At 37.3% G+C, this 25,601-nt stretch overlaps 4 protein-coding genes across 9 annotated transcripts; 1 reads left to right on the forward strand and 3 right to left on the reverse strand.

Moving 5' to 3' along the window:
* Positions 1-1,033: 1,033 nt before the first annotated feature.
* s100a10b (S100 calcium binding protein A10b) lies at positions 1,034-2,700 on the reverse strand. Its single transcript, XM_028470539.1, has 3 exons — positions 2,549-2,700; positions 1,371-1,525; positions 1,034-1,282 (listed from the first exon to the last, which is right to left on the reverse strand). Exons 2-3 carry the CDS (start codon positions 1,506-1,508, stop codon positions 1,133-1,135), a joined length of 288 nt encoding a protein of 95 aa, XP_028326340.1. The 5' UTR covers positions 1,509-1,525; positions 2,549-2,700; the 3' UTR covers positions 1,034-1,132.
* A 656-nt stretch (positions 2,701-3,356) lies between these two features.
* Positions 3,357-6,483, reverse strand: krtcap2 (keratinocyte associated protein 2). Its single transcript, XM_028470533.1, has 5 exons — positions 6,359-6,483; positions 4,935-5,089; positions 4,699-4,762; positions 3,942-4,008; positions 3,357-3,844 (listed from the first exon to the last, which is right to left on the reverse strand). The coding sequence occupies exons 1-5, from the start codon at positions 6,360-6,362 to the stop codon at positions 3,724-3,726; spliced, it is 411 nt and encodes a 136-aa protein (XP_028326334.1). The 5' UTR covers positions 6,363-6,483; the 3' UTR covers positions 3,357-3,723.
* A 293-nt stretch (positions 6,484-6,776) lies between these two features.
* On the reverse strand, positions 6,777-11,277 carry LOC114477869 (transmembrane protein 107-like). Of its 4 annotated transcripts, none has more exons than XM_028470532.1 (6): positions 11,208-11,277; positions 10,884-10,991; positions 10,703-10,770; positions 9,067-9,167; positions 7,399-7,495; positions 6,777-7,289 (listed from the first exon to the last, which is right to left on the reverse strand). In XM_028470532.1, exons 2-6 carry the CDS (start codon positions 10,968-10,970, stop codon positions 7,220-7,222), a joined length of 423 nt encoding a protein of 140 aa, XP_028326333.1. In that variant the 5' UTR covers positions 10,971-10,991; positions 11,208-11,277; the 3' UTR covers positions 6,777-7,219. The 4 variants fall into 4 exon arrangements, 3 of the variants coding, with proteins under 3 accessions (XP_028326333.1, XP_028326330.1, XP_028326331.1); XM_028470529.1 differs by lacking the exon at positions 7,399-7,495 and adding an exon at positions 7,561-7,657; XR_003675778.1 differs by having other exon boundaries at positions 7,264-7,289; positions 7,399-7,657.
* Positions 11,278-11,874: 597 nt separating this feature from the next.
* Positions 11,875-24,482, forward strand: trim46a (tripartite motif containing 46a). 3 transcript variants are annotated; one of them, XM_028471016.1, is made up of 12 exons: positions 11,875-12,087; positions 13,387-13,645; positions 15,147-15,297; positions 16,176-16,374; positions 16,464-16,610; positions 16,688-16,783; positions 16,876-17,129; positions 18,105-18,226; positions 18,316-18,645; positions 20,623-20,852; positions 20,989-21,056; positions 22,978-24,482. In XM_028471016.1, exons 1-12 carry the CDS (start codon positions 12,028-12,030, stop codon positions 23,423-23,425), a joined length of 2,364 nt encoding a protein of 787 aa, XP_028326817.1. In that variant the 5' UTR covers positions 11,875-12,027; the 3' UTR covers positions 23,426-24,482. The 3 variants fall into 3 exon arrangements, with proteins under 3 accessions (XP_028326817.1, XP_028326819.1, XP_028326818.1); XM_028471018.1 differs by lacking the exons at positions 20,989-21,056; positions 22,978-24,482 and adding an exon at positions 19,636-19,709 and having other exon boundaries at positions 20,623-20,758; XM_028471017.1 differs by lacking the exons at positions 20,989-21,056; positions 22,978-24,482 and having other exon boundaries at positions 19,636-20,680.
* The last annotated feature ends 1,119 nt before the right edge of the window (positions 24,483-25,601 follow it).

Genomic DNA, 25,601 nt, shown 5'->3' on the forward strand with positions numbered 1-25,601 from the left:
TACTAGTAATAAGCAATGATAAGGCTTTTTTAAATGTTAAAAACTGCATTTATAACGCTTTATTACTTGTAATAAGCATTGCTACATTGTTTTTTTTTTTTGACTGGAATGACTCATCTTTCTCTTTAGATAAGAGTCATTTCTATTTGCACAGTGAGCTCATATTATTGAGAAAACTGTGCTGCAATGTTTCACTTTAACTTTTCGAGTTCTTTGCTTGCTCATTTCTGTTGAAGGATAGTTTATGTTTAGATCATTCCTTTCAGGGACGGCGCCAGTTTGCACCAAAGAAGAATGTGTTTCAGCTTGAACACATCTGGAAAAAAATCACTGCGCTCCACGAGTGGCCTCTTCCAAACATTCCTGACTTTAAAGCATTCTCACCTGGTTCAATAGGATCACAACCTAAATGCAGGGACGCTACGTTTATGTGCTACACCAGAGGTTGAGCATTAAAACAGACACATCTGATACCAATGCATTCCTGTGTCAAAAACAGCTGCCACATCAGAAAAGTTAGTATGAGGAAGAATTATGTGTTTCAGATGTGAAAAGAACTCAGTGTCTCAGGTTTTCATTCCAACATGGAACTTTTTGGAGTAAATTTTTCATAAAATAATGATAAATATACACAAAACAATTCATAACATACAAAACAATAACAACAAAATAAAACTCCAAAATGACAGGAAAATACACAAAAAAACTTCAAAAACACACAAAACAACAACAAAAATATTCAAGGCAACAACACAAATGCACAAAAAAATACACAAAACAACCACAAAATAACGCAAAATGACACCATAAAGACATGAAACGACAATAATAACAACAGATCACAAAAAGAACACATAAAGAGACAAAAACCTCTGTAATTTCCTGCATTAATGCTCAGATTGGTCATTATACCAATTGTTGATGTGGATGTTGATCATGTGGCCCTCGGTTCAGATACAGTCAAATTATTTTGCACGATGTCATAACATTTGCCAAGAAAATTCAACAAGAAATCAAGGAGAGACTGAGACAATTTGAGATTTCTGTCAAAAGTCATTTTTTTACTTTTGAATCCTTAATTCCATACGATGCAAAAACCACCATATACAATCAACATGATCCTTTTTTCATCTTACTTCTTGTCCTTTTTTTGAAAACATTTTTCGCAAGCCATCACTAGACCTGCAACAAAAGGAACGAACTCTTCAAAGTTCAGTTTATCGTCTTTGTTTTGGTCCAGATCTTTCATGATGTTGTCCACAATGTTGGGGTTTTTCTGGGCCTGAAAAAAGAGGGAGAATAAGATCAGGTCATGTTGTATCCCACATAGAAAGGCTTGTGAATGTGCACAGTTAAAAGCAAAATGTCACCTTTAGAAACTCAGGCAGCTCCGTCTCCAGTAGTTTCTTCAGTTGCTTCTTGCTTAAGGTCTTTCCGTCTCCGTCCTTCTCTACATAGCTGTGGAAGACTTCGATCATGTTCTGCATTGATTGTTCCAGCAGAGTCATGGCTGTATTATTGACAGCTGACGAGAAATAAATGCAGTATGTTTTATACATAAACAATTATAGACAAAACACAAGAGTTATGGACAAACCAGTAGATCTTCTGTTTGCAAAACCAATTAGTCCTATTTTACTCATCAGACAAAAGTTCTGGTTTAAGATGTCGTCCAATAACCAAATAGTTGGTGGGTTCAAATCTGACTCTATCCTCGTCATTGTTCTTGTGTCCTTGAGCATGGCACTTTACCCACATTGCCTTGTATGAATTGTGCATGAATGTTGGCTGTGGTCAGAGGGGCCATAGGCCACGCTTCTGTCAGTATGCCCCAGGGCAGCTGTGGCTGCAGTGTAGTTTACCACCACCAGTATGAGTGATGGGAGTGACTGGTGTGAATGAATAATGGTTTATGTACGTGCTTTGAGTCTCCTTGAAAAAAAAGTGCTATATAAATATTTTTGTTCAAAATGTTCACTTGCTGGTTGTTATAGTGTCCACTAATGAGTGCCTATATAAAGCATGTATAGCCAATGTAATCCATGAATGTTATATTGATAACTAGTTTTACACTAGTAATGAGTAATCTCATCTATAGTGCGTCCTTTTGTTTGAGAAAAAGGCGCGTCTTCATTCCTGTTGCTGATCAGGCAGGAGGACATGGTGTTGGTTCCAAAGCTAACACAGGGTCCACACCAGGATGTGGGTGTGGGTTTTATTGGCACTCAGAGCTAAATTCTTTGGACTGACATCACCACCAGGCTAATAAAGTGGAATCCTTATCACACCCACACATGCTTTTTCCTTCTGACTTACACAGTTTTCTAAAGTCTTTCTTACACAGACAGACATTTTAAACAGAAAGAGAATAGAGGACAAGTTATCAAGACTTTACAAGTATGTACAGATTATCCCAAGCAGAACATAAACTTGTCAGTTGTACACAAAAAGCAGACATTGAGGAATTCTTGCAAAGAAAACTATGAGGAAGAAAAACAAAGCAGATTGAAGAAGAAAACAGATCAGAGTAATTTTTAAGAAGCCTCACCAGATCAGCAATACGTGGTCAATGTAGGTCAATGAGAAAGAGGGACCGACTGGAAGTTTATCCAGAGGTTATTAAACATCTGGCAACGCCCATGAAGACGGAGGGAGGGACAGGCAGGGGGAGCATAACAGGGAAGAGGAGGAAGAGGTATGTCTTCAGTGTTGCAGCTAAAGTATCAGGTGGAGGGGAACTGACATTGGGCCAAATGTAGGGAATGACCCGGAATATAAAGAAAAAACCACACCAAAGGTAAACTGGCAAGAGCCAGATTGATGTGTAGCCCCTCCCTCGTCACAGAGACGCTGCTACAACAACAACAAGGCTCCGCTGGTGAAAACTTTCTTTTGGGATAGTAACGCTGTGGTCATTATGTCGTTGAGGGACTTTTGCCGTTTTGGCAACACGAGTATGCGAGTTAAGGACGCGTTAACCATCCTCCTGCGTCGACATCTTTCTATTTTGATTCAGAGCTATGCTAATATCGCTGATTTTTAAACCAACGCACATGCAGCGTTTCCAGTGCTTGGTCAGAATTAAAAGTTAATAATGCTCTACAATATATTCACTGCTTTTTACCATTGAAAGCCTTTATACCAAAATGCACATTTCATGTAATACTGGAGATAAAATCTCAGTTTATGCCATGATAATATACACAGGGCATTTACAAAAATGTAAAAAAAAAAAAAAAAAAGGGTTGTATCACAGTTTTCAACGCCACTAAAGAAGCTAGACGTCAGTTCCCTCCACAGGCTCTGAGGAAAAATACGTTTACAGTTTAAAAAAAAAAAAAAACAATAAATAGACATGTTTTCTTTCTTCACAAAGTTTATTTTAAAAAAAAAATGAATTTAACAAAATTAAAACCTAATGTGTAGAGGAGGAAGATGACTTAATGATCATAATCAGCTTCAAGAGTGAAAGGTTGTGACTGGAATGTAGAGACATGTTTATGACTTGTATTTACAGACCATAGGTTTATCAGCACACAGCAGTTCTAATTTCAGATCACTATAAAAAAAACAGTTTCATGATGTTTTCCTAATCAGTTGACACCTTTTGTATTAATCCTTAGAATCTTTAACAATGTTTATGTTGATAAAGTTAAGCTCCTCCAACCATAAGTAATGGGTAATAATTCAGGTTAACCTTGATGTATAGACATCACAGATTAATCAATTCTTCTTTTTGCCTTTGGTGGCCATTTTTGCTGGTGCTACAGCTGGAGCAGCTGCTTGGTAGAGGGCCGCTGAGATTTTGTTGATGTAGTAGAGGGCGAAGAGGGAGAAAATCAAGCTACAGCGAGAGAGAAAACAGAACAAATATCATGTTATTGACTTTAAACAGAGGTGACCCACACAGCTGTAAGGGGAAATGATGACTCATCACTTACCACGTGGTGACACAGACACGGTGCACCAAGCCAGAGGCAAACAGTGACAGGCACAGACACAACAGAACTGGAGGACGACAGGATCGTATGTTACAAGTAATATCATAGAAAAATATATCACTATAGTCTAAACCAGGGATTGGACAACTCTATCACAGCGGGGGCCACAAAAATGTGATTTAATCTGAACATTTAGAATAATAACAGGTTCGTGGGGTTGTCCTTTCTTTGTCTTTGTGGTTTTGTTGTCAGTTTTTAGTCATTTTGTGTGTTATTGGAGTCATTATGTGTGCTTTTGTTATTGTTTTGTGTTCTTAATTATGTGTAATTGTCATTTTCTGCATTTATGTTGTCGATTTGTGCATTTTTGGGGAAATTTTCTGTATTTTTGTTTTCTGTATTTTATTGTGATTTTATGTAATTTTGTTGACAGTTTGTGTGCCTTTGGAGCTATTCTGATATGTGTTTTTCGTAGTCATTTTGATTGTTTGAGTGGTTGTTGTGGCTGTCTTTGTTGTCATTTTGTGCATTTTTTTTTATTTTTTTTTGTGTATTTTTGTGTACTTTGTACATTTTGCTGTCAATTTGTGTGTTTTGGGAGTTATTTTGTATATCATGTTGGCCTTTATATTCCTTCAAACTTCTCAAAATACCATTTTTGAGGATTTGTTTTGGGGCTCCCAGGCCACTAGTTGCCTATATCTGGTCCAAACACATGCTTAACAAAAAATAGGACGTAAAAAGATCTAAAACTTACTCTCTGGAAAGATCTTGGCTTGAAATCCTTTCCCAAAAATGAGGTTTTCCAGATTGTTAAAGGCCTTCAGGAGAAGTTAAGGTGTGACACGTATCAGACCTTGGCTCATAAGCCGCAAAAAAGACATTTTTTTTGCTTCTGCCAGTCTTGTTACATATTCTAAAATTGTGATTTATGTTTGAGTTTTTTTTTTGTTAGACTGAAGCAAACAAACAAACTGAAACACTGAAGGATACGGTGAGGGAGCAGATGAAGAGGACAGAGCCCAGGAAGCCTCCCAGGATGGTGAGCCACTCAGTGGATCCTAGCTGTTTGCTGAACATCTGCATCCCAGCAAACACCAGCACGGTCAGCAGACTGGACAGAACCAGAGATGTACCAGTGTTCGCCGCTTAGGGTCAGACAGAGCAACAAGATATTCATTAAATGAGCCATCACAACACAACTGCAGAAGAGTCATGTACTGAATCAGTAAATAAATGGGTCAGTTCTTAAAGAAAGTGTCTAGAAACATGTTAAACATAGCCATAGCCCTCAAGTGGTCTATGGCACCGCACTCAAGGATTCTTCCCTCGTTAAAGTGGGTTCAAATCCCATGGTTGACATAGACATTTTATCATTTTAACATGATTAACACGGCAAATCCCACCTTTAAAAATACATGTCTGACAAAAATAAATGTCATGTGACCTAAATTGGCCAATGAGGGGCGCTGCGTATGAATAGAGTGGCAGTCTATAGATACATTTAATGTATCCATAGCCACGGCCGTTATTAAAGCCTGCAAAGCGAGACCAAACACACACAAACAAAAATTATGTTTATTTTGGTGGATGATTGAATATGGGGTGCTGAGCCTGATTGTAAAGTTGCTCATGCTAAAATAAATAGCAACTTTTTTTGCAACATTTAGCAACAAACCACGTTTAAAAAACGTATGTGAATTTTTCCACGCTACTTTTGACCAGATTTACAGCAATGTTCGTGAAATTTTTGATATTTGCTTTTCTCGTGTAAAATCTAAATGTTACATTTAAATATAACTGCTAAATTTTAAATGTTAAATTTAAATGTTACGGTTGAAACGAAATATTTAGCTAATATACAAATTCACCGGAAGTACCATTGTGCAAAGTAGGTGAAATTTTGATTTAAAATTGAGATTAAAGATTTAACACTTTAACATTGACATTATATCTTTATGAGAAAACCAAAGTGGTTTGTTGCTAAATGTTGCTGTTTATTTCAGCATAAGTTACAATAGGCATCCCATAATTAAATGGGCAAACTGATAATATATTGCAAATAGTTAAGTTATTTGAAGTTTCTGGTTAAGTTCAGTGTTTTTTAAGCCACGTCAGTGTTCACACGGACAATGTCTCCGACTGGAACCTGTTAGCATTCCTAGCATTCATGCTAACTGCTCAAGTTTAACTCGCACAGCCACAGATAAACACAACCGAAAGCACAATATATTAAAAAACACAATGCAAACTAAAAGCAAGCTCATATTAATTCATATTGAACACAATGCTGTCATTATTTATAACCTGTAGACGTTAGCCGTCTAGTTCCACTACATCTCTACAATGACCAGAGGAATTAAACACAAAATGAACTAAATTATGATTTAAATACAAACTATGATAAAACTTCATACCCATCGTTTGACGAAAAATCTGAATCCTCCAAATGAAACGCAATTGACAAAGTCTACACTCGGTTGAGGAAGCTTTTAGCACCTAAGCGTAGGAACCAAAAACCAGACAACCCGGTCAAAATAGGAGGTGGGACCAGTAGGTGGAGTAATGGATGAAGAAAAAGTACTTTATTCTTTTAATTTTTTTAAAAACCAAAAAACCTGACATACAAAAAACTTCATTGCACAAAAACACGAAAACAATCTATTTTAGTAAAATGATATTGAGGATTTTAATGTATTTATTTATTTGTTATTTTCATGAAATTGCAAACTAACATAGAGTATTACATCAAATAGTATCACAGTCCAAATTAAACATTTCGCGATCGGAAAGGAGCAGTAAGAAGAATATAATTATTATATTTCTGCCCCTTAACTTAATAAATACATAATTACTGACCCCACCAACCTTCCCGTCAGTCCACACAGTTTTCACTATTCTCTAAAAACCTACAAATCAAAATTTATAAATCACACCCCGAGTCAACTTTTTAAAGCATATTGGCAGATTTTGCCCTAAATACGTTTTTTAATTGACAAATATTTGTACAAACAGCCAAAACTACAGTCAGCTTTCAGTTTCAAAAGTCTTTAAAAATTATATTAATGGAATAACTGATATGTTGGATAAAAACAACAGGCACAATACTTTTTAAAATTTTATTCAAACATACAAAAGGAACAAAAAAAAAAATACACATCTGCTGTTACTTGATATTTATTGAATAACCCTACTCATCTAATCTTTTAGCATTATTTTTTTTCACTTTTTCTTAAAAGAGTTTTTTTGTATAAGTCCAAACTGAACCAAAATGCGGTTCATAGCGGCTTCTTCTTTAGTCCAAAAACTGCAATAAAGATAATGATCTCCACAAAAGCAGGCAGCACACTAGAGTGAAAACACACACACAGAGAGAGATAAATCAATAAATCATTATTTCAGTTATATTGCTCTTCATGAAACATTTATTCATGCCAACAACACACAGTGCACCAACCTGCAGAAGGCAAAAATAACCCAATAAGTCCAGCACTCCCATTTCTCAAACACAAAGAAAGATAAGGACACCGATGCACTACAGTGCACAGCCAGTGCTGGGTGTAACATCTGTTAGGGAAAATGAGTCTGTCCACAGATGTGTAAATACAAACACACTAACCTGCAGATGGCCAGGATCCACCAGTAGATGTCACACTCCCACTGCTCAAATAGAAAGAAAAGTAGAGCTACAGAGGCACAGGCATGGACTCCTGTTGCTATCAGAAAGTCTGCAGTCATGGAAGTGTAACTGATTACTAGAGAGAATTTTATATTTATCATGTTCTCATATTTTACAGCTATTCAGTGGAACATTTTGCTTTCATTCTCATGTTTTAATGCAAGTTTTCTAAGCTGCAAATTTTTTTATTTTTACCGTATGCACTTCTATTATTAGACTATCTTAACATCCAACCACTTCCATTATCTTCCTTTCCTTTTAATTTTAAGTATGATCAGATGCAGATTACTATTGCAACAACACACCATCAGTAAGGTAAAACTAACCTGTCTCACTTCCTGTTTCCTTTTTCTCTTTAGGTAAAAATTGTCTTCAATATTTACATTTGTCTTTTGATATTAATATTTGTGAAGTCTGTTTATATATTCGTTTCCATTTTTTTCTCCTCCTCATGATCTTTTAAGTGTCTACTCGCCTTTAATGTTTAAGTTTATTGAAAGGAGGGCAGCTCTTGTACAAATCCATTGGGCTTCGCTCCCTCCTTGCACCTTAAATGTTTGTTTTTTTTATGTGTACCTAATAAATAAATGGAAAAAAATAAATGAAAAAAGAAGTGATTAGCAGGAGATCATTTGTGGAATTCTGTTGATAAAGAAATAAAAATGAGTGACATTATTTAATTTCAAAAATAAAATGTCACAATATATTTTAGAGAGTTATGTGAAGCAGTAGATTTATGTTTGTGTTTTTAGGCATTTGTTAAATGTTGTATATAAAATAAGGTACGTGTGTATATATGTATTTATACATTTTGCATTATTTGAAAAAAGGGCAACTCAAATGTATTTGTTAAATGCTTGCATTTCTTTTGTATGTAACTTGTCTGAATGTTATTTATGTTGGGCATATAAGCATTTTGCTTCTGCCTTATTATATATATTTTAATTGTGATTTATGTTTGAACAATTTGTTTGACTGAAACAAACAAATAAACTGAACAGAACTGAACATATCGGGTGCCTGTATTCAAGATAAATATTAACAATTACATTAAATTATTGGTATGAAATTTTGCTATGCTCAGTGTTCATTTTGTCGACTAAAAGTTTCCGTCATAGCTTTCTTTGACTAGATTTTTTTAAAGTGACAATTACTAAACTATGACTATGGCTAATTTGAAAAAAATCGCATGTTGACGAAAACTACATCAAAATATATTTATATATTCATTGACTAATAATTTCTTCACATTTTGGGGATACATTTTGTTAAAAGTTATTCCAGTACTCCCATACCTGTCCCCCATGTTATTGTCTTTCATGTTTCTTGGTCGGGATGTGACTGAAACTGAAGTTTCCAAAAGAAAAATAAAGTTTTTTTTAATTGAATACTTAATCATAATCAAAGCTTATTCACAGTGATAACAGGCAGGCTGATGAAGGATACACAGGAGACCTTGGCTGCTGTTAAACATGGACACTCCAGAGAAGAAACCAGCCAGCTCTATCGCAAACAGGCCGAGAGTGACCGCCAACGCCACCACCAACCTGTGCACAAAACAGTGTAGTAGCAAACGCACACAAAAGTGGAATTAACATGAAAAACAATGATCAAAGTTCCATACATCCATTAATCCTATTACAAAAACAACAATTTTACATAAGACTGAAAATTTAGCACACACTAATAATCTCTTTATTCAATCAAAGTTACTGAAAATCCATGACCTTGTGAAATATTATACTCTGATATTATTATTTAAAGCATTTTCCTGCCAACATACAAAGATTTATCTTTTTTTAAAGTGAACACTCATGGTACCAGGGGCTCTGGAAATTTCATAATACCTAAGATTGGAAGTTTTTGTCTGGATGTATGTGGGGTGATACTATGGAACAGCCTAGATTCACATTCAGTATTAAGTCACTTCATAAATGTATGATTTGGTCACAGTGCAGTGAGGATGGGGTTGATGTAACTAATTGGCTGATTACATTTTCAGAACCGCTTGTTCCTGTTTGTCAGGGTCGTGGGGGTCTGCCGGTGCCAATCTCCGGCTATCATTGGACGCTAGGCGGGGGTACACCCTGTACAGGGCGCCAGTCCATCACATAAACACACAGACAACCGCCCACACTCACATTCACTCCTACGGGCAATTTAGAAACTCCAATCAACCAAACAATCATGTTTTTAGATTGTGGGAGGAAACCCACGCAGCACGGGGAGAACATGCAAACTCCACACAGAAAGGACCCAAGTGTCCACCCCAGGGCTTGAACCCAGGACCTTCTCGCTGTGAGTGAGGTGGACGTGGAATTTATCACCATTGTTGGTATTTTGCATTGTCTTGTATATCTGTATTATTAGTTAGTCAGTTTTTTTCCTATTCTGTTTAGTACATAATATGTATTTCTAGAAGTCTAAACAGAGAGAAGCAATATGGTGAAAAATGAATGATTAAGAAATGGGCGTGGGATTAAATAAGTCTTTCTTCTTCCTATTCCTTTTTGAGCAAAGTTATTATTGCAATTATAAATAGGAGTGTCCCGATCTGATATCAGCAGAAAACGATTATCGGATTTTATCGGACTGCATCTAAAATCTCCAATATAAGCGCTCTGACAAGTTTTTGTTCTTTTTGTCCCCATCACATACTGACAGTAACAAATAACTGAAGTGAACTTGAATTGTTGACTATTGTTCTCTGTTTGAGTAACATTACTTGATCAAGCCTTTTCTAACATTCCACACTACAAAAGAAGTAATAAAAGTATGTATGGTTTGTGCTGATATCGGTATCGGATCGATATCGGCCAATACTCAAGGCTGCAATATCGGCATCATATCGGAAGTGAAAAAGTTGTATCAGGACATCCCTACTTATAAGCGTACATGGATCTAATTTATTATTTTGAACATCTCTGATTGTTTTTCTCTATTGGAATTCCCTTGTACACAAAGAAGTTTTTTTGTTTCTTTTTTTTTTTGTTTTCTTGTCCCTGCCCAGAAAAATAAATAAATAAAAATGAAATGAATAATAAAAAAATGAAATAAAGGTATGGTTATGACATATACTCACTTTGTGTCCTCGCTGTCATACTGATCCTGTGAGTAGTCCAATGGCAAACTCGCCTTCACATTATTATCCTGTTCAAAACACAACACGTGCAGTCATGAACATCAAGCATAAAAAGATAATTAAACGAAATTACTCATCAATATTACATTTATAACACCACATTGTGAGGTTTAAGACTCACCCTTGACCAGAAAATGGTGATAACGATGACAAGGTGAGATATGATGGTGAGAAACCGTGCAGGGATGAGACTGTTGACTGCTGACATGCTGCTCAGGCACGTGGGCAGCTACAAAAACACAGCGCGAGACACACGGGAATATATGACTTTAGCAAATATGCTAGTTTAGCCCTTTGCTAAAGTCCGAAAATCCTAACCCGCTCCATATTAGAGATTTAAAAAAAGAATACAACTTTAATTCTCAGATTAGCAAATAACGGTTTCTTAATCGTTTCTTACTTAAACTACTGTACGGGTTTCACACTGCACAAAAATAAAACTCACAAAGCAGGCAGATTGAATCGTCACATTCAGTTGCTATGGCTACAACAGCCGCCATGTAGGTACGTCTACTATTACTGTCCGTAGGAACCACTGGTGTCGATGGTTCCGTGGACATTGCTTTAAAATCAAACATTCCTCGACAAAAGAAATAATTTCTCTATGGTATCATATTAATTTTTCTTTACACAAATCACATTGAAATTTCCTTCCCAGTAAATATAAAAACATCCCCACTGTAATTTAAATCTAAAACTGTCTCATCTTTCTTTTTTTTCTCCTTTCTTTTATGCTGTCCTGACGCTTTAATGCTATTGTAAGAAAGAAAAAAAGGGGGACAAAATCATCCAATTTAGTTATGTTTCAGAAATATCAAGTGTTAAATAAAATAAAAAGCTTTGTTTTATTTCCTTTTAAAATGTCAGTACTATCTAACGACAACATAGAAAACTGGGTCAGACGTTTTGGCTTTTGCGGTCCTCTGGGGCTTTATTTTTATCAGCATGAAAACACATTTTTATAGTTCCCCAAATTACAGACATGTAGTATAACCATTTTATTAATTAAAAAAAACAATTACATTAAAAAAAAAATAACACAATATTAAAAAAAAAGAGTCTTCTTTCCCCGTCACTTCATGTATTACGTGTATTCCTGTTGTTTCGGTGCGCATGCACGCAGCCTGTGTGTGCGCAGCAAACACACTGGGGTGATAAAATAACTGGGTGCTCCATCAATTCAGGCCCGGTCTGCTTCAGACCTTTGTCCTTCTTCATTGTACGGACGCGTCTGTTATTGTGGACAGACGTCGTGAAGGAGGATCATGGCACAGAGGGATTTACAAACATTTAGCTCCATCATGGACGCGCTGGGTCGCGTCAGTGTAAGTGTGACGCCGGTTTTAAATAATCTGCTTATTTTACTCGAGTTAAATAATTAGAATGTGTGCATGGTCTTTATTCACATATTTACATTTCCCCTTAGGAAATAACTCATATATTACTACGTTTGGTTTATGAATTATTGGGTAATATATGTGTGACATATATAGATGTATGGAATAAATGGAAAAGGAGGTGAGGTGGTCTCCTCGGGGTAATGAGACAGTGGGTGTTGGGAATATGGAAACATCACCAGTGGCACCATTTACGTGAAAGTGACATGGATGAAAAGCTTCTAGCTTTGACTCAACCATGATGAGAAGAAAGAAATGATGTAGGATAGCCTTACGTTGTCATAGAAACGGAATGCTGCGTTCAGTGGCCTGCACATCCAGAAGATCATGCTTGGTTTAAAATCTTTATCCCTTTTAAACTAATTCTAACATCTGAAGCAAGTGGATTGAATATACAGTAGTAGGGCTGGGTGATATATCGAAATTCAAGATATATCAAGTTTTCTATTTTGTGGATATAGAAAATTACATTATTGGCTATATCGATATACATATTTTTTATACCTTATGTTGTATGAAAATACTTGTTTTAGGAGTCGCTGCTTACGTTACTTCTCAGTACAGCATAAAAACGCACAGTTAGATGTATATCTGAGCGCGTCCTATAACCCAGACCTTCCCCTAAACATCCACACTACAGAACTCACTCACACGTGCTGTCCCTTACAAGAGAAAAAGACTAAAGTGGCACATATTGTGCAACTGTTTGTTGGCCACCGCTTGTCTTTTTGTTATATTGGCCATTGTATTATATATATATATATTCTTTATTTTTTGTATTCTATTATTGCCTGCATTTTTTTTGCACTATTGTTTTTTCTACACTGTATTGCACTGTTTATGAGAGCTGCTATTTTTAAAAAAAAATGTTTTGAATAAAAGGATTCTTCTTCTGATTGTTTGACATATTGCGTCAGCAAATTTTTCCCAGAATTGTCCTTCTATTCAGACTTAATTTGAAATAAAATGATCGAGATTTATATCGTATATCGTCATTTTGAGAAAAAATATCGAGATTTGAGTTTTGGTTCATATTGCCCAGCCCTATACAGTAGCCTATATTACTGCTATTTTTGTTTCCTTTCACTTTACCTAGTGCTCTATGGATAAATGTTGTTTGAATCTAAACATAGAGTAAGTCCATGTAAAAATGCTTCTTATCATGTTAATGAAGTCAGGTGAGATTAGCAAAAATAACAGCAGTGGATGATTTGCTCTCCTCTCCAGTCCAACATGAAGAGCATAGAACCAGAGCTGCACTGCCCAGTGTGTGAGCAGACGGTGAAGCAGCCCATTCTTCTGCCATGCCAGCACAGTGTGTGTTTGCTGTGTGCCTCAGAGGTGTTGGTACAAAGAGGATACCCGCCTCCTGACCTCCCCCCTGAACCCAAATCCCCAGCATCCACACCAAACACCAGATCTCCAAGACAACTGAGAAGACCCACGCCCAGAACACCAGACCGCCTGGAGCATGTCCTCAGAACAGGTGGGTGTAGACGTCCTCGAGGTAAACTTTACATGTCAACCTTATTCCTGGGAACTATACTTTATGATCATTGGTGCAACACTGTGCTGTTATATAATGATATATAATAATGCTCTTACAAAATGAACACAGAATTGATTGTTGTTGTACATTTGCCCGGCACCCAATAACTTTTTTTTTTCAGAAAGAACTCACTTTTCATTTACCTGTTGCATGAGCTATCAAACAACACCACCTGCACAAACATGGTGGATATGCAATGAACAGAACAACTCAGCATTTATGTCAATGTTAAGTCAGGATAGGTTAAATCAGAGATACAGCATATATTCATTTTATTTACAAACACATTTATGACCTCCGTCGAGAGTTGGGCGATATATCTAGAATCACGATATTTCGAGTTTTCTATTTTGGTGATATAGAAAATTACAATATCCCATATATCTATATATATATATATATATATATATATATATATATATATATATATAGCTCATTTTGTTTTAAAATACTTGTTTTAGGGGTCACTGATTTTACTACTTCTCAGAAGAGCATTAAAAGTACAGTTGGATGGATTGCTGAGTGCGCTCTAGCCCAGACCTTTCCCTAAATAAGCCACACTACAGAACTCACTCACACGTGCTGTCCCTTAGAGGAGAAAAAGACTAACGTGGCACATATTATGCAGCTGTTTGTTAATATATGTGCCTGTGTGGCATTGTGCATCAGCAAATTTAACCCAGAATTGTATTTATGGTAAAGACTTTATTTGAAATAAAATAATTGAGATTTATATCGTCTATCGCCATTTTGAGAAAAAATTATCAAGATATGAGTTTTGGTCCATATTGCTCAGCCCTACCTCGGTCCCGTTTATACTTTCACATGTAATTTCTATATTTATTCAAGTGTAGATTAAAAGAAAAAAAGGCACAGTGAAGAAATCATGTGAAGAAGAGTGAAACAGCAGTAATAAGTAATAGAAAGTGTCTATTTGTACGGTTGCCATATGGACAACCCCCCGGTGCTATTGGTACCAAAGAACAAGTACTACAAGTACGTAGCATCTTAGGGTTATGGTTTGGGTTAGGATTACGTTTAGGGTTAGGTTATAATCCAATATCGCCACAATTTTTAGGGTTAGAGTTTGGGTTAGGTTTAAGGTAAGGTTTAGTCTTAGTCACACAACTAAACTGGCCAATGACTGACCTATCACATGACCTAAACTGGCCAAATAGGGGTGCTGTGTATGGATAGAAAGTCAGTATGTTGATACGGTAACCGTACGGATAGCCACTGCCTAAGTAATAACCCAATGGTGTATTTCTAACAGTGTTGGTCCCCTCACTAAGATGGTAGTTCAGATTTATTGTTATTCTCCTTTTGTATAAGTCTATGTAAAGGTAGAGTTGGCCTCGGTCTGCATAACTTTTTACATGACCCATTTCAAAGTTACCCCTCAACTCAGACTGTCCTACTGTATGTGTCCTTGTCCCAGTGTGTGGGACATATCCAGGGAGAAGGCGGAGGGACATGGCTCTTTCCTCCATGCTGTTTCCCTGTCCTTCCTGTCAGCAGGATGTGGAGCTGGGAGAGAAAGGCCTGACAGACTGCCTACGCAACCTCACACTGGAGCGCATCGTGGAGCGGTATGGGGACAAATTCCTGTTTCAATTTACTATAGTTGATACCTGTGTTTACCGTCTCTCTATTGCATAGCAAGTCAGTTATAAACTCACTAGTCAAATATGAAAGTTGAATACTCGCTTATTTCTGTGACCAGTAAATGGATTTCTCATTGGTATTTTTGTTAAAAGTTGAGCAGTATAGAGTTTCCCAAACCACACTTTAGTCAAGTAGTTAAAAAAGCATTAAACATCTACACCCACAAAAGGCAAGAGTTTACCAAGAGATAATGAACAAATGTACACAAAACAAAAAATAGATAATAAGTACAAACTATAAAGCAAGGCCATTCACTCGTCACATTAGCATGTAAGGCATAGTACAACAACTTAGACTATACAAAATGTACTTATAGTTACAGATCTACAATTACACAAATGTCAGCATACATTCACACACATATTTACACATTTTTCTTGATTTCTTTTAAAACACTAAATACTTGGACACATCTCCACATAAACTGTCAATATAATCTCCTGTATCACGTAGGAGCAACAAAGACAGAAAAAGTGATTTCACCTCACCCGTAACTGCTTTTGTGTATATTTGCCCACAATTATCACTATGTTACAATGTTTTGGTTTTACTCGCTTTTAAAGCGACCTCCAGCTGGTTACTCCAGGAGCTTCCTGCCATACGTCACAATGCAATGAACTATGAGTAATTCCCTCACAATAAGTCTGAGGAGATGGCCACATACAGAAAGGGCGCATGAAGGCCTGAAAAAGTCACCTGAAGTTCCCTCGTGCACTTTATGATTTTCCAAAGGAACAGCCCTGACAGACCTAGCGGTGTGGACAATGGGATTGGGCCTAGCTTCTGTCTGTTGTCTTTTTAGATACAGGCACACGATGAGTCTGGGCGGTGTAGCCATCATGTGTGGTTTCTGTAAACCTCCTCAACCTCTGGAGGCCACAAAGGGCTGTGCTGACTGCAAGACAAACTTCTGCAATGAGTGTTTTAAGCTATATCACCCCTGGGGAACCCCCAGAGCTCAGCACGAACACATCCTGCCCACTAACAACTTCAGGCCAAAGGTTGGTCCTTTCTTTGGATCTGCATCCTGAAGACAGTGGTTCTCTTCTGCCCCGCCTTCATCCTCCATACCTTTGATCCTTTGTTGTAGGTCTTAACCTGTGCAGATCATGAGCAGGAAAGGCTGCAGTGGTACTGCCATAACTGTCAAAGGCTGCTGTGTTCACTGTGCAAACTTCGTCGTGTCCACCACGGACACAAAGTTCTGCCTGTAGCTCAGGCCTACCAGATGCTCAAGGTAAGTTTGATAGAAGTTTGTTTCAATCTCCACTTTTTTGCACTCTTATACTGACAAGCCCACCTTTAATTTCACAGGATGAAATCACTAAGGAGGTCAACTTTATCTTGGCCAACCAGGAAACAATTCAAAGTCAGATCACTCAGCTGGAAGCAGCCATCAAACAAATGGAGGTGCCTGTAGCTTTAAGAAAACAAAAACACTTAATATCAACTCTAGCTCAAGTTTAGGATTCATCATCTTTTACTGTGTTCTCCCTCTGCAGGCCAACAGTGCTGTTGCTCTGCAGCATGTGAACCACTGTATACATGAGCTGGAAGCAGCTGTGGCTGAGCGTCAGGGAAGCCTGGCCTCGGCCCTGGAGGGGTCTCGCACCAGGAGGGGCGAAGCTCTTTCCTCTCAGGTGTTTGACAGGCGAGGTCTGCTGGAGCACACAGGCCTGATGGCCTACACCCAGGAGCTGCTGAGGGAGACTGACCCACCGTGCTTTGTGCAGGCAGCCAGAGTCACACACAGCAGGTGACTCTATTATCAGAGACACACCAGACACACATGTTTCTCATGATTTATTCTATTTATCGTCATCAATTATATTTTAATATTGGATTTTCTTTTTTACTTAGTCTAGGACTTAAATGTTTAAGCTATTTCTAACTTCTATGTTAACCTGTATGACTCAAGCTATGATCATTCACTGAGCTGTTTGATGGAGATTCCCATGAAATGCAATATTATTATTACCACTGCAAAGAGGTTATATTTTCACTGGCATATTTACAGTATTTGTTTGTATGTTTTTTTAGCAGGATATGGTCAAAAGCACTCAATGGTTTATGTAAAAATTTTCACCAAAGATTGACCTTAGGCCATGGTAGTAGTGCTGGGCGCTATGGACCTAAACTCATATCTTTTTCACAAAATGGCAATATAAATTTAAGTAAAGTAAACAATTAACAATTAACAATTCTGTCGTATAATCATATTTTAATACAAAATGAGCAATAAAAAAAAAAAAAAAAAAATATATATATATATATATATATACAGTATATATATTGATGCAGGTGATATTTTAATTTTCTATATCACCAAAATAGAAAACATGATATATTGCCCAGCCCTACATGGAAGATCCCATCAAATTATTTTACTGATTTTTGGATCAGTTTAAAAATTTCCAATCTCTCATCATTGGCGAAATTTCAAAAATTCATCTCTTGGTTCGTAATTGATCGATCTTTTGAAAATTTTATCTTTTGAGTTTTATCTAGATTTGAACTGGGTTGCGCATTTCATAGTGATTTTTTGTATTATTTTTTTTTTATGGGGGTGCCCATTCATTTAGACCTACTGTATCACTATTAAAAGGGTTAGAAATGTCCTACAAACCTTTAAAGTGTGAATGATTATTGTACTACAAACCTTTAAAGTGTGAATGATTATTGTACTATGATCATTGTTATTGTTATTTTATTTATTGCTGTTTCCGTCCAGGCTCGTGAAGGCTATACAAAATCTCCAGTGTTTTTCTCTCGCTGCTGATCCGTCCTTCAGACATTTTCACGTAGATGCCTCCAAACAAATCAAACTCATCAACAGCGTGGAGTACATACAAGGTGGGTGGACACTTTCCTTTACCTATACATCCCAATGTGCATAAACTAGTGTTTTACCAGCCATCTCTGTGGTTCGGTCTTCTCTTTAGCCCCAGTGGCTCCAGTTATTGACACTCAGAAGACACTGGCCTATGACCAGCTGTTTTTGTGCTGGCGCCTCCCTCAGGATTCGGCCCCAGCTTGGCACTTTTCTGTAGAGTACCAGCGGCGAGCAGGGGGAGCCGCTGCCACGTGGGGCGGAGCCGCATCTCCAACCACTGCAGATGCTTGGCAGCGGCTGGATGAAGTGAGAGGAACCAGCGCCGTGATTGATCGAGTACAGATGGACAGTGTGTATGTGCTGAGGGTGAGGGGCTGCAACAAGGCGGGGTTTGGACAGTACAGTGAAGAGGTTTACCTTCACACTCCCCCAGCACCTGGTGAGACGTGCACATGATTAGCTCAAGAGGCCATTTTTTTTAGGCCATGGCTACGGGTACGTTAAACGTATCCGCAGACTGCCACTCTATGGATATGCAGTGCCCCCATTGGCCAGTTTAGGTCACGTGATAGGTGCACCACTTGACTTAAAGTTCCGTAACTTGTATTTTAGCTCATATTTATTTTTAGCTACCCCTCTAACACTTTTATTTTAGCCCTAAACCTAACCCTAACTGTAACTCTAACCCTAACCCTAATTGTAACTCAGCTGACAGTTCTGTGAACCCTCATACCATACCACACGACACATTGATTGACGACATGGCGTCCAAACAGACACAGAATGGGCGGGGTGCAGCCATCCCCCCCACGCTGTTCCTTGTCCCATATTTACAACACTGCACTGACACCACACTAGACTGATACAAACTCACAAAACACTTGTTGATGAGTGGCACAAGGAAGAGAGGAACACGAATAACAAGCGTCGGCCCGTGCCTGCCTTTGATTCCCTGTTCAACTGGGGGGGTCCTCGAATCCCACCGGGGGGTCTCATCGAGAAAAAACATTCCTTTACCTAACCCTAATTGTAACTCTATGCCTGAACCGTAACCCTAACTCTATCCCAAACCCTAAAATGTTTATTTCTGTCAGATATGTATTTTTTAAAGGTGGAATTTGCCGTGGTAAATATGAAAGAAATTATTTGTCAAATGTGGGATTCGAACCCATGTTAGCGATGAGTGCAGCGCCTTAGCCGGTGATAAACACAGGCACATTGCGCCTATGTAGAAAAGCTCCGGAAATGTACCTATAGTCCTGGGGTCTATGGCCACGTTTAACGTACCTCCAGACACTTTATTTTTTTTTACATTTATTTTTGTTAAATTATGTGCTAAAATCGTCACCATTGAACTAATCTCGATTTTTCTTTTCTCTCCATACCTTTATTTTCTCCATTCCTTCCTATTTTTTTGTTTCTGCACAAGGTTCTCCTTTATTTGCCCTGCATCCCAGTGTCCTCTCAGTCATGCTATTTCTGCATATTTGTCTCTTGCTGCAGGTCTGTCTTGCAAACAATTTATTGATCTGTGTTTGTGTTTGTGATACAATATTTCTACCAAGAATTTAGACTTATCTGTCAGTCTAAATCAGGGGTCACCAACCTATCTGATACTGTGAGCTACTTTATATGTACCGAACAGACCAAAGGGTTACCTGTTTGAAAACACTTCTTAAATATTAAATGTTGACGAATTCACTTTAATTCATTTAGAAGGTTAGATAATAAGGAAGGCTTGCAGTTACTTTAAAAGGTAGGAAATGTTTAGGTTTCAACATGCAACACTTTATTTGTTCTTATTTATGCATTTGTATCATTTTCATTATACATTTAATTGAAAATCATCATCGACAACTTTTAACCATCATATAGTAACATTTGTAAAATGTTAAAATTGTCATATTTAACAAATATATATATATAATTTTTTAAATATAGAATATACCACTAACCATACACCAAATCTTCAGGACAAAAACATTTGTCACAACGTTTCAATGAAAATAAACATTTAAAGATGGTAATTTAATTAATACTAAATTATCAGGTGTAGCAGTATTTAACTGTACTAAGTACTAACTATCTGTCTTATGTATTTATCTTTGTGAGTTTGAATCCTGGAAAGTAAATCAGATTTTAAATGGAGCTCATTGGTTACTAGACTCCTGGGGCCACCGTATATGGTCCATGCGGGCTGCCTGGTGCCCACAGGCACAGTGTTGGTGACCCCTGGTCTAAGTGTACTTTTTTCTCCTGAACAATTTCTTAATTTGTGTTTTTCCCCCTGAATCGTTTAGTAGTACCCTATCCAGCTCCTGGATCTAACTCTATCCTTTCTAATTATTTTCCTTCGTCCTCTTCACCATCTGTTTCCCTCCTTTCCTGCTATGCCTTCTATTTTACGTGCTATCAGTCTTGAGTTTCTCCTTGGATTCTCGTTGGGGTTTGCATGCTGACCGCTTGGCTTTGGGTAAAGGCCTGACCTACGCCCGCAGCGTGCCAGGCCTCTCCCTGCTGCAGGCTGCACATCGCACACTCACATCTTGTCACCTGACGTCCGACTTGCTAGTGGCAGACTTGGCTGTCGCTCAGGGGAAACACTACTGGGCATGCTCCGTGGAGCCTGGCTCATATGTGGTAAAGGTGAGACGAAGGACATTTTGTTGCAAAATCTGAGATAAATATGGGTTGCCAGGAATTGGCTGGAGTACACATGCTGACAGAATCATAACAGATATGACCTCAGCTTCTTTTCATTTTTCTCTTTTTTTTTTTGTAGGTTGGAGTTGGACAAGAGTCAAAGCTACACGAGTGGTTTCATCTGCCTCAGGACATGGCTAGTCCTCGGTAAACACAACTACACACCACATTCACAAGTGTTCATGGTCTGTTTGAAATATATTCCAAAGGACATGGGCTGCATGAGCAATTTGGGCCAAAATTCATATCTCAATGTTTTTTTCTCGAAAATCTAAAAACATGATATAAATGTGGATTTATCGCCCAGGTGTACGGCAGACAGTGAACAAAGCTTACATCATGCAGCTGTGCACCAGGCTTTGTGAAGAGCTCCATTAGGCCACTCCTTCATTTATAAGTGTGTTTAATTAAAATAACATCTAAAGCAAACTGAACTACTGCCCCTCTATGAATTTATTTAATAAATCTTTAGTTTGGCATTGGCAAAAATTATTTTGAGAGCCACAGAGATTTGCTATGTATTTTTAAGACAGTGTAACACCAAAAATTTGATGTTGCTTGCTGTTTCTCATTCCTGCTACATGGCACATTAGTCAGAATCCATATTGTAAATTCTATAGCTCTAACAGAGATGAAAGCTCATATAATGCTGGATAATTTTGATCTCATCAGCTGTTGTTTGAACTCCATCTTCTATAACATCTTTAATTAATTGCATCATCAGATCTGATTTTAAAAAAGTGCATTTTTTATTTATTGCATTGTATTATAATCTTCCAGTTTTATTAGCTCTGCCGATAGTGCCAGTAAGTCAGTGGTTCCCAACCTTTTTTTATATCATGACCCCGTTTTGATATCACACATTTCTGGTGACCCCAAAGACTTATGTTTGTTATACTGTTTTATATCTCTTTTCCTTGGCCTTTGACAACTAGTAAGACATTGATTTTGTTTATTCTATTTATATTATTACGTTCCTTGACATGTTTTATACTTCTTAATTTATTTTTATATTTCATGTTTTATGCCTTTTAATTTGTTTTGTATTTTAAATGTAGATTTTTTATCTCATGTGAGCTGCTGATGTATTTTATTTTCGTCTGTACAGCACTTTGGTCAGCTGTGGTTGTTTTAAATTTCTTAACAATTAAAATTGGATTGGGCATGAGTGGATTAAAGTAGCCAGGATTAGTGCACAAAGTGACAAAATGCACCAGCTCAGATATTTCTATACTGCATTTTATTTTAGCTATATTTATATTTGAGAAAGTGAAACTATAGAATAGTTGCATAAGATTGTGTGTTGTGCTGTATTTTAAAAAATTACATTTAAAAAAATTGAGAGAATTTAGTGATTTAGTACTGTGTACTAAAACCAGCTCTGTACAAAGATAAAGATAAGAGACTTTCAGAATTTCTTTATTATTTATTTATTCTTCTTTATTAAGAAGGGGCAGTACCTATCAATTAACATTCAAAAAAATGTAAAAAGTCAGATTATAGCCATAGGCTAATTTCCAACTATTGTCCCGAGACAGGCTGATGTAATGAAATGTCACACTTAACAATAAAACAAAGCGAGACACAAAATAATATACAGAAGGATTACATACAGGATAAGGAACATTGGAATCATAAAATACAGTAACTTTTCATTTAAATGGAACACTGGGATTAGAACAACTACACTATCAAGGGAATGGACAGGATGCTGTAGGGCAAAGAAAAGGACAGGGGAAAGAAAAGCAGTTCACTTCCACACACTCAGAGTTGGTCAGCTAAAGGAGATGTAAGGTTTTTATTACCTTTACCTTCCTAGTTCTTTATTGATCAGCTTCATGGAGAGATGAGAAGGGTATTGCTAATTATCTTTTATTCTAAGTTGGTCACATGTAAAATCTTACTTAAAGAAGGGCATACAATAAATTTACATTATTGAGCTTCATTATCTTTTGGAGAAAAAAAAAGTGCCACTGTGCATTGCAAATAGCCCCGAGTTGCCTTAAAAAAAATAAAAGTACATCCTTGTACTTTTGAGGTAAACATCCCCCTTTGTGTTCCCTCCCAGCTGTGACCCAGACAGCGGTCACGACAGTGAGGCAGAGGACGCCCAGGACTCTCCTCCTTTCTTTTTCCTCACCATGGGAATGGGAAAGATCCTCCTTCCTCAGGGACACGGTCACACCAAGAGCCAAGCTGACAGTCACAGCCTGGGAGGAGTGCACTCCCACAGTAGCAGCCACAGTAAACCTCCTCACCCTCTCACTGCTCCTCTCCCACCCCGGCTGGGCGTGTGCCTGGATTGTGACAAGGGACGGGTCACCTTCTACGATGCCCACTCTCTGCGGGTCCTTTGGGTGGGACAGGTGGACTGCTCTGTTCCGGTGTGTCCGGCCTTTTGCTTCATTGGTGGTGGAGCGCTGCAGCTTCAAGACCTCGTAGCTACTCGGAGCATCGACGAGCCGCCTCCACGGAGGGTGACCATCCAAACACGAGCAACACACTGCAAGAAATAAAGTGTATAAGCACAGTTAGTGTCAGATAGTGAAGTACACCCCGAATCTGGAGTTACAGATGGATTCTTCTGAGCTTAGCTGATCAATATTTGCACATTTTTTTTTTTTTCTTTAAATTAGATTTCCAATGTGCACATTTCAAATAATCAGGATTCTAATTAAGATGTTCATCTGCCTTTTACTTTAACTTTGCTGTACTCTTATACACAATGTGGCTAACGCAGTTTCAAGCTATGCAGACCTCTGTTGACAATGCGTAATGTAAGATTTTATAAAATATTACTTTAGCTATCTGTGTACAATATTAATGTAAAAAACAACTTTCTTTTACACTTGTCTTTTTTTGTCACAGAACGAATGGACTAATAAAGTCGCATGCATGATAAATCAGTATCTTAACATATATGTACACAGTTTCCTAGCTGTCATTGTGTGGAAACACCTCTGAAGTACTGTATGAAAGTGTTTTGTATTATTTCATAATTATACTTTAATACATTTCAAAGAATGTAAACATGTGGCATAGTTAATGGGATTTACTGCACCAGTGTTTTGAGTAATATTGTGGAATGTTTTTTTGAGACACCTTGGAAAAATGTAACAATGTATTGAATTAAATGCACACGTTTCGCTGTGTTTCAGTTGGAATGGTAACGGGTCTACCAGTACAAAACTGTGATGTGTGATTTGCGTGTGGACTCTAATGAAAAAGTGGTCCTGAGACTGGTTATTTTACTCAGTCGTTTCCTCTTTTGTTTTTCCTTGTTCCTGTTTAATTCTTAAAGATTCACAATTGAGTCTGAGGAATGTAAGAGCCCACCGACTCATTCAATTCAAGAGTGTCTAATGTAATATTTTGAAAAGCATTGACTCTGACTGTATTTTGATATATTGTCTGATTTCCTTGTGTGTGTATGTGTGTGTGTGCGTGTCACAAACCTCTGGTAATGAATTTCATGCTGTGTGTGTTTTAAGTACACTGACATCTGACTGTTGCACCTCAGACAATGTCTACAGCTGCTGATTCAGCCTAATAATAAAAGAATATACACGTGAAGCATGAAGTCAAGTTATGTCAAATATGAAATGCACAAAATCCTGGCCAACAGGTGCAAATTCACCTCGTATCAATATAGAAAAAAAAGAGGCCTTAAGCCTTAACTCCTACATGCTTTAAGCCAACTGTTAATAAAATGATTAAATGTACTGAATCCTGCATGCTTTGTCAGTGCATTCGCCGAATCCTTTGTAATTGGAAAAATAAAATGTGATTTATAAATTTTTTCCTCCAAAACACAGGTATATATATAGTTTATTCGGTCATACAGAAAAGCTTCGGCTTAAATTTTAGGCTTAGTGTAAAGCACTTTAAATTCTAATTTTTATAAATTGATATTTGAAATTTAAATGTAACATTGTTATGGTAATTCATCTTAACTAATTAATCATGAAATGTATTTTTGTAACATTTTTACTGTGTAGTGTGTCTTCACCCCTGCTGAACCCCTGAGACTGACTCGATGGACCCCTGGGGTTTGATTGAACCCAGGTTGAGAACCACTGCTGTATGACAACAGCTCATTTGTTTTGAAGAGCAAACAAACTCTGCTCAGAAAAACTGTGGAGTTTATTTTTTTCTTCTATAGCCCATCTACCAAGTAAATATGTAGAAAGGGCCCCTGACTCAATAATCTTATCAATTTTGGTTGAAATACATTTTAATTCAGTTTTTGTTTTTTCTCCTAACTTTTGAAAACCTCAAAGTAAATATTACTGTGTGTACTACTGACCCTTTAAACCTGTGAATCACATGTAAAATAATAATTACAGACACAGATACTGACTTGAGCTAATAATTTCTTACTTTAATTTGTAAATCAACTTAAAATGTACCTTGGCAAGCCGTTTAGGAAATTAAATATATATTTACTGACTCTGGGAACATATGAAATGAATGAAAAGTCTGAATATATACAGTGTATTATAAAAAAAAGTTCGAACAAATACAAGGTCTGAATTCATATATATAAAAACTCCCACTGTAAATACATGTATCACCTTCAAAACAGTTAAATACATATTGTCTTCAGTTTCAAATTATAAACAAATCGGCAGTTCTCTATATCATCTCATTTAAAGCAAACTCAAATACACACTTCCCAATCACTAAAGGTAG

The sequence above is a fragment of the Gouania willdenowi genome, chromosome 16, assembly GCF_900634775.1.
Source record: "Gouania willdenowi chromosome 16, fGouWil2.1, whole genome shotgun sequence".
Taxonomy (NCBI): domain Eukaryota; kingdom Metazoa; phylum Chordata; class Actinopteri; order Blenniiformes; family Gobiesocidae; genus Gouania; species Gouania willdenowi.

Coding starts and splice junctions, on each gene's coding strand:
- s100a10b (XM_028470539.1), bottom strand. CDS start 1,508: ATGACTCTGCTGGAACAATCAATGCAGAACATGATCGAAGTCTTCCAC. Junction 1,283..1,370: donor AGCTGCCTGAGTTTCTAAAG/GTGACATTTTGC, acceptor CTCTTTTTTCAG/GCCCAGAAAAACCCCAACAT.
- krtcap2 (XM_028470533.1), bottom strand. Junction 4,763..4,934: donor TCTTCATCTGCTCCCTCACC/GTATCCTTCAGT, acceptor CTTCTCCTGAAG/GCCTTTAACAATCTGGAAAA. Junction 3,845..3,941: donor CGTGTCTGTGTCACCACGTG/GTAAGTGATGAG, acceptor CTCTCGCTGTAG/CTTGATTTTCTCCCTCTTCG.
- LOC114477869 (XM_028470532.1), bottom strand. CDS start 10,970: ATGTCAGCAGTCAACAGTCTCATCCCTGCACGGTTTCTCACCATCATA. Junction 10,771..10,883: donor TCACCATTTTCTGGTCAAGG/GTGAGTCTTAAA, acceptor TGTTTTGAACAG/GATAATAATGTGAAGGCGAG. Junction 7,290..7,398: donor GTTATTTTTGCCTTCTGCAG/GTTGGTGCACTG, acceptor TTTTCACTCTAG/TGTGCTGCCTGCTTTTGTGG.
- trim46a (XM_028471016.1), top strand. CDS start 12,028: ATGGCACAGAGGGATTTACAAACATTTAGCTCCATCATGGACGCGCTG. Junction 13,646..15,146: donor GGAGCATGTCCTCAGAACAG/GTGGGTGTAGAC, acceptor TCCTTGTCCCAG/TGTGTGGGACATATCCAGGG. Junction 20,853..20,988: donor CTGGCTCATATGTGGTAAAG/GTGAGACGAAGG, acceptor TTTTTTTTGTAG/GTTGGAGTTGGACAAGAGTC.